At 40.3% G+C, this 17,421-nt stretch overlaps 1 protein-coding gene across 4 annotated transcripts in view; it reads left to right on the forward strand.

The window, feature by feature from the left end:
- Window positions 1-4,246: 4,246 nt before the first annotated feature.
- The window catches only part of sorcs2 (sortilin-related VPS10 domain containing receptor 2), a 575,552-nt gene continuing 562,377 nt past the window's right edge, over window positions 4,247-17,421 (forward strand). For all 4 annotated transcript variants that reach the window (XM_038268465.1, XM_038268466.1, XM_038268467.1 and 1 more), the window contains exon 1: window positions 4,247-4,765. In XM_038268465.1, the coding sequence (XP_038124393.1) occupies window positions 4,262-4,765 (504 nt within the window). In that variant the 5' untranslated portion in view covers window positions 4,247-4,261. The remainder of the gene's footprint in view (window positions 4,766-17,421) is intronic.

Raw genomic sequence — 17,421 nt, forward strand, 5'->3', positions numbered from 1 at the left:
GATATCTCAAATGCATCTGGAGATCTGGGAGGCTTCTTGCTGTCTGCTGACATTCAAATAATGGAGGTCTATGGCGCCCGAGGCAGAAAGGTCCATAAAAGTCCACAAAAAACGTGTCAATATTCCTCCATACTGCTCGTCCAATGTATTCCAAGTGTCCTGAGTGGGTAACGTCCATAATTTACTCGAAACGAAGTCATTTAGAATGTTTTTAGAGCATAAACAGTAGTGTATAGGCTTTCCTAAAAGCGCGTTCACGAGCCTACGGAAACCGCGGCAGACCAAACCAGATGAAAGTGCGCATTCAGCTCGGCAAAGAACTCATGCTCTTCCTCAACAATGAAGTCCTCAGACATTTTTCTTTCGTTGTTTCTTTCTTTGCACAGGTAAACAGCACATTTCTTCTTTTACGCTTGCATTATTGGCAGAGCAGACGCTGAATGCGCACTTTCATCTGGTTTGGTCTGCCGCGGTTTCCGCTACCCACTCAGGACACTTGGATTACATTGGACGAGCAGTATGGAGGAATATTGACATGTTTTTTGTGGACTTTTATGAACCTTTCTGCCTCGGGCGCCATAGACCTCCATTATTTGAATGTCAGCAGACAGCAAGAAGCCTCCCAGATCTCCAGATGCATTTGAGATATCAAAAAAGTACTCCAGAGTGTTGTTCAGCATGGGGGTGAGTAGAAAATGAAGGCTAATCATGTTTTGGGTGTACTATTCCTTTAACTCTAAACAATTTGGATTTAGACCAAGGTAATCCACTGAAATGGCTGTATACCATTTTACGGAATACATAAAAAGTAGATTGGATGGAGGAAAATGTGTTGGGGCAGCATTTCTAGATTTTACAAAAGCGTTCGATACTGTAAATCACACAGTTCTGTTAAGGAAACTGGAACAACTACATGTTTCGAAACAAACCTTAAGCTGGTTCAAATCTTATTTTGAGCAACGACATTAGTGCATCAAAATTAATGGCGTCAAATCTGGGATCCAAAAATGTAATGTGGGTGTACCACAGGGGTCCATTTTGGGCCCATTACTTTTCTGTTTGTACATAAATGATATCCCAAACATGTGCAAAGATGCCATCTGTGGGCGACAGTGGCGTTGGATGTAGGAGTTTTCCCTGAAATCGAAGGATTGACGGTTCAAGCCCCGACTCCGACTTTGTGTCGTCGTGTCCTTGGGCAAGATACTTCACCTGCATTGTCAACAATGCAGGTGGCTACAATGTAGCTTGCCACCATCAGTGTGTGAGTGTGTGTGTGTGTGAATGGGTGAATTAATGTAGTGTAAAGCGCTTTGGTCAAGTCTCCTGACTTGAATAAAGGCGCTATATAAGTGCATGCCATTTACCATCTGTCAAATGTATGCAGATGATACAATAATTTATGTGGCAGCAGGCACACCTGAAAAGGCCTCTGATCTGTTAAACAGACAGTTGTGCATCTTATCAGAGTGGCTCCAAAATAACTGCTTAACTCTGAACTACACCAAGACTGTCTCCATGTGTTTCTCCCTTAAGAAAATTATAAACAATGAATTCAAAATAATTATTAATCAACATGAAATAAAGCCGGCTGGTGAATTTAAGCATCTGGGGGTAGTTTAAGATTCAAAATTGAAATTTGATGCCCATATTAAGAAAATTACAAAAACTATAAAGAGAAATATAAACTGTTTTCGAATGATTCGACCATGTGTATCAAATCAAGCTGCACAAGTATATTTACATGCAATGATTTTATCCCATATGTCTTATTGCGCCATCGTTTGGGCCCAGGCCACAAAGTCTGTTTTAAAACCTTTACTCTCACTTCACAAGCAAGCATTAAAAATATTCAATCAAAAACCGGTGAAGTGACATCACTGCAAAATTATTAAAAAACACAATATGATGACATTTGAAAATTTTATAAATTTCTCATTTTTAAAAGCTATTTTTAAATGCCTTAATGGTCCTGCCCCTAAAGTAATCTGTAAATTTGTTTTAAAGTATGCAAATGAAGGAATCAGGACAAGAGCTGGAGCTAGTGGGAACTGCAGGATTAAAAGATGTCGGACATCTATGGGTCAGTCCGCCTTCTCAGTGAAAGCATCACATCTCTGGAACTCTTTGCCTCTGGAGCTTAAGTCACAGACTGATATTCAACTTTTCTCCACAAGATTGAAAAAATGGCTCAAAGACAATCAAGAGTGTGAGAACTGGCTTGTACTGTACATTTTTTTTTTTTATGCATCTGTGTGTCGTTACTAACCTCCCTCCCCCTTAATGCTAACACCTTTTAAAAGCCTAACCAGGGACGAAGGCTGCAAATTAGCCCATGGCTACAAGCCTTATGTACTTGGACATCGGCCACCTGTTTGGTTGCAATGTTTAATTGTACTGTCCCTGTCAAATAAACAAATAAAAAAAAAAGCTCAAAAATCTAATAAGAAGGCTAGTTCTGTTCTATGAACTCCTCTGGAGATTATTTGACAAAGAAGAATTGTTAATAATATGAAGACCATTATGGACAACAGTCAGAATCCTCTTCAGAGGATTTTTTTAAACAACAATAGAGTGTCTTCAGTCAGAGGCTTCTCCAGAACTGGTGTAAGACAGATCGATACAGAAAATCCTTCTTACCCACAGCTATCAACACCCACAACACCTGTTTAAAAAATATTATTATGAGTTACTGCAAATTCTAATTTAAAATTCTAATGTTTTAGAATTTCTACAGTCCAGTTAAGGGTTAACTAGTTTTTACATCAGTTGACTGCATTTAAATAATAAATTAATTAGATGAATTGTTTCAACATTTATGTAGATTCAACCAGAGATGCTTTTGAAACATATCAGCTTATGGCAAACCCTATGAAATATATTTTGGTTGTCAAAGAATGTCCCCAGTGTATTTCTAAATGTTTTGAGGGAAAAAAATGTACTTGGCAGGGGCGGTTTTAGGAAATTTGGGGCCCTAGGCAAAGACAGGCATGGGGCCTTTTGAAATGGGATGACAACAAACAAAGCAGACCCATATAACAGATACAGAATTTTTTTTATAGAATAGGCATACATTATTTGTTCTACCTTTTCTCCGTCTCTTTTTATCTCTTTTCTTGCTGTTTTCCTCTCTATGTTTTCTTTTGTCCCTTTTTTCATGTATGCAATGTGCTCAGCTGACTTTTAATGCAATCTCACAAGGTATGAAAGATTTTTTCCAATTACTAAGCCCTATCTAACTTAGCTGATTGCTCCTTCCTGTGTTTCCAAAAAGGCCAAAGTAAATAACCCAGTCCTTCTTTTCACTGTAGACCAGCCATGATCTGCTTCTCTGTTCTCCATTTTTCATTTAGATGAAATAATAGCTGCATGAATCATGACAGCAGACAAGATAGAGGAGAGCAGGAGGCGGGGTTACCAATCTACTCGCTCTGGAGAGCAGAGTTCGCTGCTTTTAGATGTTGTCTCCAAAGTCTCCAGTAGCAGAAAAAAGTCTCTAGATTTGGCGCTAGGAGCTTTTTTGAAATCAAAGTGCTAGAGGGGTCTGAAAAGTTGCTAAATATAGCGACAAAAGCGCTAAGTTGGCAACACTGCTCTTTGCATCGTTTGTTTTCAAATGGTTTGCTGCTGTCTGTTTGGACCTTTCAGTGTTGCCAACTCTACACTACTGTTTATGCTTTAAAAACATTTTAAATGACTTCGTTTCGAGTAAATTCTGGATGCTACCCACTCAGGACACTTGGAATACATTGGACGAGCAGTATGGAGGAATATTGACACGTTTTTTGTGGACTTTTATGGACCTTTCTGCCTCGGGCGCCATAGACCTCCATTATTTGAATGTCAGCAGACAGCAAGAAGCCTCCCAGATCTCCAGATGCATTTGAGATATCAAAAAAGTACTCCAGAGTGTTGTTCAGCATGGGGGTGAGTAGAAAATGAAGGCTAATCATGTTTTGGGTGTACTATTCCTTTAACCCCACACTGCTCCCTAAGGAGATGGGTTAAATGCAGAGAGTTAATTTCTCCATTGTGAGACAAAATAAAGCTCTAGTTTTCTATATTTTCCCTCTCTGACCATGCTGCACTGAGCTCTGGCTGCATGCTGACCCCTTTTCACGTTTCCTGTGGAGGAAAATCCAATGCATCAGAACCAACCAACAGAAGGCCACACATGTGTGAATCCCCCCGCTGACACCACATGAAGATGGATTGAGTAATAGGAGAGGGATGACAGCACGCTACAGCTGCAGGACAGCAGATGGCACCGCTGCGCCGTTCCTGCGGATTGTTCTTGGCACGGAGACGCGTCCACGTTGTTCACACTGTCTGCTTTCGCTCCAGTTCCCCTCTCCGTGTCCCACCCTCACTCTCTGCCTCTCCAGCGCACAGTGTACACCTATCTGTCTCCCACAAGCATCAGCAGCCTTTCCATCAGTCTCCGCGCTACTACGGCGCAAAGGCCATGGCACCTCTGCGCCCGGAACCTGCGGTCTGCTCCGCTGCGAACCTCTGCATCTTCCTGCTGACCGCCCTGGCGGTGTGGACGGCGCTGCCCGGAGCCGTGCGTTGTGACAGCGGGACTATAAGCCGGCGCGACGCGGAGGATCGGGCGTTTGATGCAGGCTCCGCGGCGAGTTCATCCCGCTTCAAGAGAGCCGCGTCTCTGGATAAACAGATGTCTCTGCTCAGCAGCTCGTTTGTGCTTAAAGGAGATGCGACGCACAACCAGGCGATGGTCCACTGGACAGGAGAGAACAGCAGCGTGAGTACCCCTGCCCTTCCCTTCCCGTCCCGTCCCGTCATGATCCGCTGGCCCATCACCGTCCCCTCCCCTCTTTGTCACCTTCCAACATCCATCAGCTCAGCTTCAGCCTCAGCGCACATCCCTACAATCAACTTATTGTTCCAGCTGGGTTTTATGGGAGACTGGAGGAGGAGGAACGCAGCAGGGTTTTACGCGTCCAGGTGGAGGCACCTGGACGCGCAGTAGATGGGCTTTGTTGTCGGGTCAGGGGCAAACACAAACCCCGATCCTCCGTCCATGCCACCTGGTGCCTTGGCTACCAGCATATTGTCAGAGGATTCCCGGGTTTTAGCGATCCTAACAGGGTTATCTTTAAGATAAGAGGAAACTACTGTGAATTGATTTGTGCCACTTTGCATTGTTCCATTCTGGTGCGTGTGTGAGCGCACAGAGCCCGCCTGGAGACGGGCGGTGCGCACAGAGCAGCCTTAGAACCACCATGCAAACTGTCATAAAGCTTTGTTTATTCGGAATGCTACACTACTTTATTTATAACATTTAATAATAGAGGTAGAGTGACATTTTAAAGGTATTTATTCCTCTTAAAGATTGACATAAACGAGTGTATTAATTGGGATTTTATGAGACAAACCAAAACACAGTGTGTAGTTATGATGTAGAAGGAAACGATTGGAGGTTTTTAGGATCTTATTTGACATAAAATTGTCTTTAAAGTGAAAGCCTACATCTTTAAAGGGGAACGCCTGCCATTTCAAAGGAGGCAACCCCACAGCATGATGGTGCCACCACCATAACAAGTTCAGCTTTTCTTTACTCTGATCTGAACGCTTTTTTACTCAGGTGTAAAATTTGGTTTCCTGTTTTTGGCTGCAGGTTGGTGCAGTTTGTAACATCGTTAGGTATCGGTAGGAAGGTCCTGGGTTCTACGATCTTCCTGCATTAAGCTTGTATGTTCTAGTCTTGCATTTGTGGGTTTCTGGGTATTTTGGCTTCACGGTCCAAAAAACATAACTATTAGGTTAACTGGCGACTCTAATCGACCCCTAAGTGGGTTTACAGTGACCTTTCACAGAGAGAATGATAGGAAAACCAGTAGAAAATGGATGGATGGACTTCTTGTACCTTTTTTTTCCCAACATTGCTTTTTTTTATTTCCACTATTTGGATGACAAACGTGTAATCCGCAATAGTTTCTTGCATAGATTCCAATCTGAGACGTAGATCTCTGCATCTCCTCTAGTTAACATTTCCTACACCTCTCCACATCTCTCACCCTGACCTGTCTGCAGTTTTCCTTTGTCTTTGTTTATTTTTTTTTGTAGTTTCTTATTTTTTTTAATAATGTTCTGAATCAAACCTCTGGAGTCTTTGCAGAACAGCTGCAATTATGATGAGATTAAATCACACACAGATGGTCTCTGTTTACTATTTAGCTGAAGCCAGCTGGTTTGCTTTCATTTAAGGGTGTCAGTTTAAAGGGGGTATGCCATGCATCTTTTCTCCTGCTGCTTCACAAATACTGTACCCCCTACTTAGTGTTAGTCGGCGGCAAAGAATCGACTCTTGTTTGGAACTGTTAAAATATGGAAGTGATTAAAGGGGTATATAGGTAAGATTTGAGCAGGAAAATAAGAGGGTTTTCCAGTAGAATAAGGTGATTTATGCTTAAAATAGAAATAAAATCCTCTGCATTATCTTATCTTAAATGCATAATATGGAATTTTCTTATTTAAAGGGCACAAATACTCATTCTATTGGCAGACCATCTTAGTTTCCTGCTGATATTAGGAGTAAATAGACTTGTTTTATGAAATAAGTGCTTATTTTTAGATCAGTTTTTGCAGTGTGTAGAAGGCTATATTAAGTTGTTTATTTAAAACTTTAGATAGACGGCCTTCAGGAGTTAACAGTGATGCTGCAAGACGCTCAAACATCACAGGTTTTCTGCTCCCATCTTAGTGATATTTTAAAGAATAATTGAAAAGCCCATTTTCAGAATTATTCCCCCCACCCTTCTCTCCTTTTGGATGCAGTCTATGGAGAGCACTGTAAACAAGTGCAGTCTTTGTGGATGGATATTGACAGACACCAGGCGGGGTGCGAGCGGCGGCCGTGTCTGCCGGGGACATCCCTCACAGTCAGAGCCGTCTTGTCTGCTTCGCCAGCACCTCTGGCAAAACGGAGAAGGAATGATGAGTCTAGAAGAAAAGATGAATGTCTGCAGGATTGAGACAAAACGTTTGGTAAATAATGTGACATGAGCAGACAGACTATTACGGGATTGTGGCAGACACAGAAGATGATTTAAAGCTGCTTTGCTTATTGATTTAAAACCAACAGAGAAGGGGGGGGAGCTGAACAGAAGCTGAAGATTTGGAGAATTAGAAGAACAAAACTGAGGAGCTGCTTTGAATGCAAATAGATCTGATTTTTTATTGTTACATTTTGCATGCTGGATCTTTTAAGTTGATGTGAGATTTCACTCTGCTGCATTTAGAGCTATGATGCTAAAACTCTAACTGTGCATTTTTTCCTCTAAACATGTGGCTGTTTAATTGTTTTTATTCATACATGAGTGGATCTTCCCAGTTTAGCTCCTCCTGCATAACTGCACCTTTTCCAGCATCGATCAGGCTATTAAGAGCTTGGAGCGCTGACCAATGATGCTTTGATATAGTGAAGATTAGACTGCTGACCTTCTGTTTGGAGAACCTGCTCAGCTTCTTTTTTACATGCAATGCATTTTTCTTTCACATATTCTTGCAAATTCATGTCTGATTTTAAATTGGTTTGATCATTTTCCCACCATATTTAAAGACTGAAATATTTGCATATTGTATTAATTGTTGAATATTTAGAGAAAGTTTTTTTTTTTTTTAGCACAAATTTATAGGGATTACATTTTTGGCAGTGTTTAAATAGTAATTAAATATTTCTTATATTTTATCACATTTCTGTTTGCCTTTAACTCAGTTGTTGTTGTTGCCTTGTATTAAATTTAATCTTCCCCTCCATTTATCGCTTCAATTTACTCTTTGTTGCCTTAGTTGCATTTGAAAGCTAAAATATCTGCTTTCCTGGTAAGAAAAATGAAATAAAATCAGAGTTCCTACTTGCATAGTTAGAGTTCAACAGGCAGTTCTGAGCTCAGGTTAAATATGACCTACGGAGTAAAATTCAACTCTGTATTGAGTGAAATGGTGTTGGAGTTGTTCTCACTTTATGCTAAATTGAGTAAATTTTAATCTAGTGGAATAAAACACAAACTCTAGATAGAGTAGAAATAACTCTGAAAATTTAACTCTATGCTGTGAGTAAATATTCACTCTTTTTGGACTGGGACCAAATATTGTGTTTTTGGGAGTAAAGTTTTCCTCAAATTGAGTAAATTTTACCCCTCCTCCACATTCGTAGGTAAAGCTTCATCAGAGTGTCATTTCTCCTGGACTGCCAGAAGACCGCTTTGTTGAGCCTGGTTCTGCCAGTGGTTTCTTCCCAATGGGGAGTTTTTCCTCTCCACTGTCGCTTCATGCTTGCTCATCATGGACAGGTTCTCTTAGCCTGTGTTATCCAAGCTGGTCTTCCATCTTCCAGGTCCCTGAGTGAAGCTCTGGTATCAGCTCACGCAGTCCACTGGATCTCCCCATAAAGCCAACTTCATCTATCTCCACTCCACCACCAGTTTCAGGCCTGGGGGGGGGGAAACAGCCCTATTCTTTGCTCCTGTTCATGCATATCTATCAAAATTCAGCGCTATGTTTCCTGCCGAGGTCTGAGCGCCAAAGACAAAGTAATTGTATCAATAAATTTCTCCTAATTATCTTTTCTCTTTTTGGGAATTTTTCTGACTGAATTGATATATTGCAATTTTTTTTATAATAATATTGCTCTGGAGAACCTCAGGAGATCTTATTGTTGCATGTATGCAGAGCAGCTTAATAACCACTAGGCCGCCACTCCCCCTCAATCATTAAACTTAACCATAATTAACCTTTTTTTTTTTTTAACCATAATTCAAAATTGAATTAACATCTTTTGGGTATGAGCTAACAGCAAACCCACATGGAAATACATTGTGGTTGATCAAATTTAAGTGTAAACCACATGATATATTGGGTTTAAATTCCTCCATTAATCTGAGACAGTTTTTCTTGTTGTGTTATAGATAAAACAACTTTGAATCTTCCTTTTAATGGTCAAACTAGCATTAGGGTTTTTAGTGGTCAGCTAGCTACTCTTGGAATATATGTTAAAATAGAATTAACAATTCAATTCGGTTTATTTCTATAGCGCCAATTCAAAACACATGTCATCTCAAGCCACTTTACAGTTCACCAGATCATCCAGTCAGATTGATTCAAAGTTTTCTATCTAAAACAACTATCGAAAACCAGTTGATTGCACTGACACATTGACTCTTCAGCAATCCCTCACACTAAGCATGCTTGAAGCGACAGTGGAGAGGAAAAACTACTTTTAACAGGAAGAAACCTCCAGCAAAACCAGGCTCAGTGTGAGCGGCCATCTGCGGAGGCCGACTGGGGTTCAAGGAGACAGAAGCAGACATAGAAAAAGAAGCATAGATACAAAAGGCAACTGTCAACTAGCTCCACAGGTGGTGGAAAAAAAAGGCTGATCTCCAACATCTAGAAACAAAGGTGTTGATGGCAGCAGCACATCAACACCGACATATCGACATAAAACACTTATAATTTTTATTTTATACTACATTTATTTCTATATTTATCATGAGAGTCAGCCAACTATTACAGACAAGCATTGATTTAGCTGCAAATGTCTTAATATTTGGCACCAACTTAACAGTTTGTTCAGTGAGTTGATTAAAGATTAAACAGCTTTGATCAAACAGGTCTAGATGTCAAAGCAAATAAAGGTTTGAAATGAGTGTTAACTTTCAGCTAAAGTTGTAGTTAAACAAACAGCTCAGGGCCTTTTTTTTTTATGACATGGTGCAGCCAAGGAATAACTTCTAGAACTGTAATCATTTGGCATTTAAGACTTCATTCAAGTAATAAAAACTGACATTCTGCTGCCGGACTGCTGTCTGTCTTGAGGGGAACTTCCTCCATCCTTTTTTTTTTTTTTAAACAAAGCAATGAATCTGCAGGGATTGTCTTGCTCAGGCTCTGCTTGCCTCCAGAACTCCGAGCTTGACTTATACTCAATTAACTGCGTGTGTACACTGAAAGGTCGAAAAGAGTGAGTTCATCCCGGTCTAATAAACACAGAAAAATGGAGCCATTCAATTTCTCTGGGGTTGACATTTATGAGCAGTGTGCAGATTGATGGAACGTAGAAATTAATCTCCTCCTCCCTTATGGTTTCATTAAGGCAATTTCCGGTCTTTTAGCTTCTACATGTAAATCTCCGATGAAAGGGTCAGCAGCTCAGGTGGCTTCCGTTCCCACATCTTTCTTCGTAATGTTTGGTTTGACATGTGATGGAAACCAACTTTCACCTCATAGACTCGGAATTGCTTTAACAAGAAGACGAATCGCTCGGATATTTTGTTCGTGGAAGTGCTGTTGTCGAAAATAGCTTCACGTAAGCTTTCCTGCATCCGTTCTGAAGGGGCATTCACTTTTCTTCACGAGGCCGTGACTGGTCATTTGATGGATGAGGCCACAGCACAGCCTTTCCTCAGGCAACCTCCAGAGGAGAGGAAAAGAAAAATAGGGAGGAGTGGCTTATCCAACAAAAAAATCAATACATTTTTATTCATATCCTACAGCATCAGCATTTTGACCTTATAACAGCAAATAAAGGATTTTTGTTGAGAAAAAAACTTGCAGGGAGAAATGAAAGAAATGTCACTACATAGATTTTTATGTTACTAAGTTTATGGCAGTAATTCATCAGTGAGCTTTATTTCCAGCTGAGAAAAATGCTTTAAAGTTTCAGGATAAAAAAAAAAAAAAAAAAAAAAATTATCATTTATACAAATTCACGCAAAAAATCGTGACTTCTACCTTTCTGGCAATCATCAATAAGGACTAATAACACAGCTAATTAATATTACTCATTTTGCACAATGAACAAAATGTATGAAAAGAAGTAGTTTTGATAAAAGTAGTGCGGGAAACTTTATAGACTTTATTTATTTCATATATCGATTAGTGAATTACTTGGTGCTGAAACTTATGATGGTTGAATATTTTGCTAAATGATCTGTTGGCTTTTATTCCAGGTTAATTAATATACATTCAAAAATTTTAAAAAAGCATAGCAACGACTGCTTTCTAAGAATATTTTTTTTCTGTTTTGCAAATTTGAAATATTAGGTTAGTATAAGTTAAGCTTAGCTAGTATTTACATAAATAATTCCTAAGTAGTGCACTAATTTGGTTGTTTGTTCAGAAATGTAATTTCTTTCAGTATGGAAGGAGACTCACATCTAAAGCTTAACATACAACCTGCATTCTTGGACTTTTGTTGAAGAACCCAGAACAAGTATTCAGCTATATTGGTCTTAATCACAGGGAATGCTGCTCCTGCGGTTTTTACCCACATGTTTTTTTCAAATGTGCATGCTTCATCTACCTATTTGATCATTGTCATTTCTAAAACATGCAAATCTGACACTTGATTCATGTAGCTTTCCAAATAAATGCTTTTCAGGGGTAGGGGTGTGAGGTTGCCAGATGGTATTACAGTAACACAGCTGCTGTTGGCTGAAAAAACAACAGCCAAACTCATCCTCTGCTTTAATATGGGGTAAGCTTACTTACATAACGCAGCTTACATAAAATTCCACCCAACATTCATCGATGTATGACGGCATATATGACATAGACAACAGACAAATCACACTAGATAAAGGCTTTAAGAAAAATATAATTAAAACTTGAGGTTGGTTAAACCCTTTTTGAGGAAAATTTAAAAAGGGACAATATTCTTTAATTTCTAGACAAAAGCAGTGTTATATATTTTATGCAGATAATAATAATAATAATTATCATTATTATTATAGGACACTGCACTCTGTGAAAAAGAGATATGGCCTAAAAAGTCATCCAGCTACACAGTAAAACAGCTTGGAAATATAATTTCTTATCTGCAAGGAGTAAAATTATCCATAGAAACAAAAACAAATGGCATCTTTTAAAAGAGAACCTAGTATTGTGGAGGACATCCTGCCAAGGGTGAATATGTATAAAATGAGACATGCTTTTTGACTGAAGAGAGAGTCCTCACCATTGAAAGAACTCTCTTTGTGTCTGACTCTCTTCTCTGCGAGCTGTTGGCTAGCCCCGGGGAACCAAAGCCAAGTTCTTCTTCAATCTATTTCTGTCTTCTTTGTGGTAACGGCAAGCATTGCTCTGTGTACACGTGCACAGATGGATGGAAGGATAGATATATATATATATATATATATATATATATTGTATGTATGTATGTATGTATGTATATGTGTATATGTATATATATGTGTATATATATGTATATATATATGTATATGTGTATATGTGTGTATGTATGTATGTATATGTATGTATGTATATGTATATGTATGTGTATATGTATGTGTATGTATGTATATATGTATATGTGTGTGTGTGTGTTTCTTTCCCTGATGTAGGCGTTTTAACACTGCTTTGGGTATATAATAAGGTTTCTCTACCTTATCTAGATCGATTGTTTTGGGGAGAGGCATGTTAAAAAGTGACATTTCAACCGCACCTGTTTAAGAAAAAAGACATGTTCCGCTGATCCCTGGTGGGCTGTCTAGCGGTAGCCTGAGTGATTAATGAGTGCCAAAGAGGGCGCTGACAGACCAAACTCTCAGCCCAGCCTCAACCTCCATGTGGGGATTTGTGAATAATTTGTGCCATTTCTTGGTTTAAGATCTCTCCTAGGGGACTCTTGACTCTTTCAAAGCATTGTATATGTTCTATTAGTCAGTGTTTATTTATAGAATGTGCTTACAGTTTATACAGTAAATACGACGGTCTAGACATAAAGATAATGACAGCATACTGTCTCTTTTATGTCAAGTCAGCAGAGAGCTATTTAAAAATGTATGAATGTTATCTGTAGGTAGAAAACACCAAGCTTGAATAAGTATTTCTTCTCAAAATAACTGAAAGAGTTACAAGAGCACATCTACCTATTTATAAGTCTGTAGATTTCTGAGTAATATTGAATGGGTATACAATTAGGGCTACCCAGTGTGTCAGTGGGTAGCACTGCTGCCTTGCAGCAAGAAGGTTTCTGAGTTTGATTCCCGGCCTGGGGTCTTTCTGCATGGAGTTGACATGTTCTCCCTGTGCATGCGTGGGTTCTCTCTGGTTACTCTGGCTTCCTCCCACAGTCCAAAAACATCAGTCAGGAAGTGGGGGCAAGTTTGTCCGACAACGTAGGGAGAAAAAGATCGGGAATCCAGGTGGAAAAAGGGTCCCAGTGCGCTTTGCTCTTCTAGCTGGTCCAACTTCAAGAGATTTGTTTTCCACAATGGCGGTCATACAAACAAAACAAGCTGGTAAGGTACCAAACAATGGAATAGAAATACGCATAGTGTAGAGCGGATGTAGATTTGAACAATCAGATGACTCCTGTCGGGGGTACTCTCTCGGTCAACAACAATTTTGGAGAGCCAAAGCAGGGGCCTGGGCACATTTGCATTCACTGTGACACGCATGCAGACGACCTGGTTGCTGAGTATAAATCAGCCTTGAGTGTGTGCGTGAATGGTTGTTTGTCTCTGTGTTGCCTTGGACCGATAACCTGTTCAGGGTGTACCCTGCCTCTTGTCAGTAGACAACTAGAAATAGGCACCAGCACCCCTCGCGACCACGCTTGTAAAGCGTGACAGAAAAGGGATGGTATGGGTGTAAAAGTAATGTTAAAATAAAACTGAGCAGTTCCCCCCTGAGCTTCAACCGCTGTTTTTTGCTGTAATAGTCAGCAGATTTTTAGGCGATGTTACCATCTTTCAGATTATCTGCATTTATGGCTGACTGTTGGGTAAAGGTTCCCCCTCCTCTTGTTATCACTAGGTTCAAAGAGTCAGATGGATGTTTGTTCTTAGTATGATTAGTAGCCCACCACCTTCACCACCATCCCATGGCATCAAACTTGAGATCCCTCTCTAGTCAGGGAATGGAAAGTTTAAACCGTCAGGCAGGTTGTCGACATTCTAAACCCTTGCCTGTAGTCAATAGATATAGATAATCACTGGGGGAACAAGGTCCTGGATAAAAGTGAAACGAAATGAGCAGAGTTCATTGAATGTCTGAGCTCTGCCTTAGGCATAGTGTGAGCTCAGTCATACAGATGGAGCAGGATGCCCCCTGGAGATTTATCCAGTTAAGTCCCTCTTGGAGACCCAAGGATATGCTTAGAACTTGCTAATGGGGGGGGGTTGTATCCTTTTTAGGCCTTGAAATGGTTTCAGATTGCCTATGATGTGCTGTCTTTAATTCCCTTGTGGATCCATTAACCTCCAGGTTAAACATAAAAAAGTGATATATATATATATGAATGGATGGGTCAACACAGAACGGTATATTCTGGCTTTCATGGTATGGACATATCCTCCAGACAAAGCTCTTGGTTTACTTGAAAGTCTACATTTCTACCCTCAACTATGATCATGAAATCTGGACCATACTGTAAGAAAGAGATCCAAGAGAGAATGAGATCCATACAAGTGGCTGAAATCAGCTTTCCCCGCAGGGTGGCTGGGCACTCCCTTAGAGATAGGGTGAGAAGCTCAGTCATCCGCAAGAGGCTAGGAGTAGTGCTGAATCTTCTTCACACCAGGAGGAGTCCGCTTAGATGTCTTTTTTCAAATGCCCCACTTGGCACCTCCCTTGGGAGGTGTTCAAGCATGCCCCACCGGGAGGAGGCCCAGGGGATGGACACCATGGAGGGAGTGTGTCTCTTGGCTGGCCTGGGAATGCCTCTAGCTTTCCCCAGCACAGCTGGAGGAGGTGTTTGGGGATAGAAAAGTCTGGCAGTCTGCTGTCCCCATGACCCGGTTCTGGATAAATGCCTGCATGGTATTCATCCGGGTATGCTAATTACTTTCCAGGTGTCAAATACATGCAAGTGCATGGGACTACTGTTTATGAACAGCTTATAGGTGGAAATGTGCATCTTTTTAAAGATAAAAATGTCTTTTAAGAGAGTGCTTAGCAGGGGCGTTGCTAGGCACAAAGCTTTACTGGGGCACTGGCCCCCTACCGCATGTGCCCCTCCTGCCATACACAAATACAGACAAGCACACTGCCCCACCCTGATACATTCCTACCAAAATTACCAGTTGAGATATTAATGAGTGTAAGAGCATATTTGTTTTAACAAACATGAACATTTTCAACATTGCAGCTATAAAAAATAAGACAGTACAAACTTAAAAAAAAAAAAAAGTTTCCTTATACACATTCTGAAGTAATCATTAATTCATAGGTTTCAGAGTTTTAGTTCAGGGGAAAGTTTAACTAAACCTGAACTAAGTTTTTCTTCTATTTTTTGAGCATTAAAGTGTACCTCCTATTTTTCATTTTTGCAAAGTGGTCAATCACTTTTGACTCAGCTTAGAAAGTTCTTCCTTTTCAACTGATAAAATAGCAAGATGATGGAGCCTGTCTTGTCCCATTGTGCACCTCGGCCAAGTGTGGAGACTTCTCAACACACTGAATGACCTTTCACAACTCCAGCTGTTGACTGGGATGGTGAGGGAGATCTGGATGACCTGCGTTAGTGTGGGGAACATGGTGTTATCAAGCAAGTTGAAAACACACTGCATATCCTTGATGACAAGGCTTTCTTTTTCAACCATAAAAAGCTTTCAAACCATTTTGAATTAAATGAAAGTTTTTTTTTTCACTCCAAATTTGTCCTGGGGATAGTGGGACAACTTCACTTGTTTAGGACCATCATGCTTTCCCCCTAAGTCACTAATGTCCCCTTCTTGTTTGTGGACGCTGGTTGTTGCTTCCTCATCACCTTCATGGTCCTGTCTCTCCTGTCTCTCCTGTCTCTCACCTGTCTCTTGCCTGTCAGTCTCTCCTCCTCCTCCCTTTCCTACTCCAGCACCTTCATTCTCATTCTCTACAGCAAACATTAAAAAACGTTAATTTATAATTATGTAAATATCTATCATATGGCTAATAACGTCCCTAATGTAACTGCTTAGCTTAAATCACTAATTCACCACGGGACCTTACCTCCCTCTCTCTCATCTTGTTTTACTGCTTCCCTGTCTCTGCTTCGTGTGAGGAATTTCCTGATATCCATCTACAAACCAATGCAGTCATTTTCAGTTAGTAGCCTATAAAGCATGTGGTTTCACTGGGAAAATAATAAAATTGACAGGTAAGAAACGTTATCAGAACGTTTCTTACCTGTCAATTAAAAAAAAAAATACGTTGCAGCCGCACAGTGTCCCATCCAACTCAGTTGAGAGCAGCGCGTTGATTTACTTGCAGTTCATGCAGTGACATGCGCTGACGTGGGGGCGCTAATACATCCTCAATTTGGAGTTAACAACACACTTGCTGCGCACTTGAGTAGAAATATACGTCTCCTCCCGTTGGAATTATCTAAATTGATGCATTAAAAAAAATTTATCACTGTTGCAAATATTCATTAGATTTATACTGGGGCACAGTTCATTTATACTGGGGCACGTGCCCCAGTAAATGGGGTCTGGCGACGCCGATGGTGCTTAGGTTGGTTTGGGTTGCTTAGGGTTGTTGTCACCTCCAACAACCGTAAGCAGGAGTAAACCTAATCTGAAAAAGGTTAAAGAGAAAATGCAATACCATAAGATTATAGAAAAATGCTTATTTCTGGTGCTTTCTTCAAAGAAAACCACTTACTTTTTCTCATATTCTTTGGCATAAACATTTACCACTCCTTTTATCTCGTTTTTTCTTTAAAAAAAAAGATACCACTTTTTAAGCTGCTTCCTCTGCTTCTTCCAAGCATCCCCACACATCACGCCTAGGTATTGGTATTCAATCCAGTCCAGGGATTTTCTCCCTGTGGGATACATTTCATGTAAACATGACTTTGGTTGAATTCAAATCGAGTATTTAGATGAAGCGTAATGTTTTGTAATGGGATGCATCCTTCCGATTTGCATGCCAAATCCTGGCCTATGCAGGTGCGTAAACACACGAGTCCCGCTCTTTTGTCACATACACCACCTTGACTTAATGTGAAAGATATTCAGTCACGCTTCATACAATAAACAGACAGCCTATTTGGATGCTGGTTGTTCCTCGGTGGAAAATCGCTAAAAGATGAAGACCCTCTCTATTTTTTTCTCTTAACTTATTCATACTTTACATATTCTGTCCCCCTCGTGCCATTTTTTCCCTCCTGTCTCTGAATGACAAGTAAAGCCCAGGCACTACAGGCTTGCCAACCAAAATTGCCGTCAGGATACATCTTGTCAGGATGTCTCTCCGACTGGCTCCTGGCTTCCTGTCATGGATGACTGATGCCCATCGTGCATGAGAGCTTGAGAAATACAGTATATTCCTTCAAGATTTATACAGTTTCAATAAAAAAAGGCTTTCCAGGTTAAAATAATACTTTAAATCTTTTGTAAAGGGGATGTCAGTGAATCCAACGTTCAAATTGTCAGTTGACATACCTGTATAAGTAAGAAAAAGGGTTTA

The sequence above is a fragment of the Cyprinodon tularosa genome, unplaced genomic scaffold, assembly GCF_016077235.1.
Source record: "Cyprinodon tularosa strain WSP-4 unplaced genomic scaffold, ASM1607723v1 ctg70, whole genome shotgun sequence".
In the NCBI taxonomy this organism is placed as follows: Eukaryota; Metazoa; Chordata; class Actinopteri; order Cyprinodontiformes; family Cyprinodontidae; genus Cyprinodon; species Cyprinodon tularosa.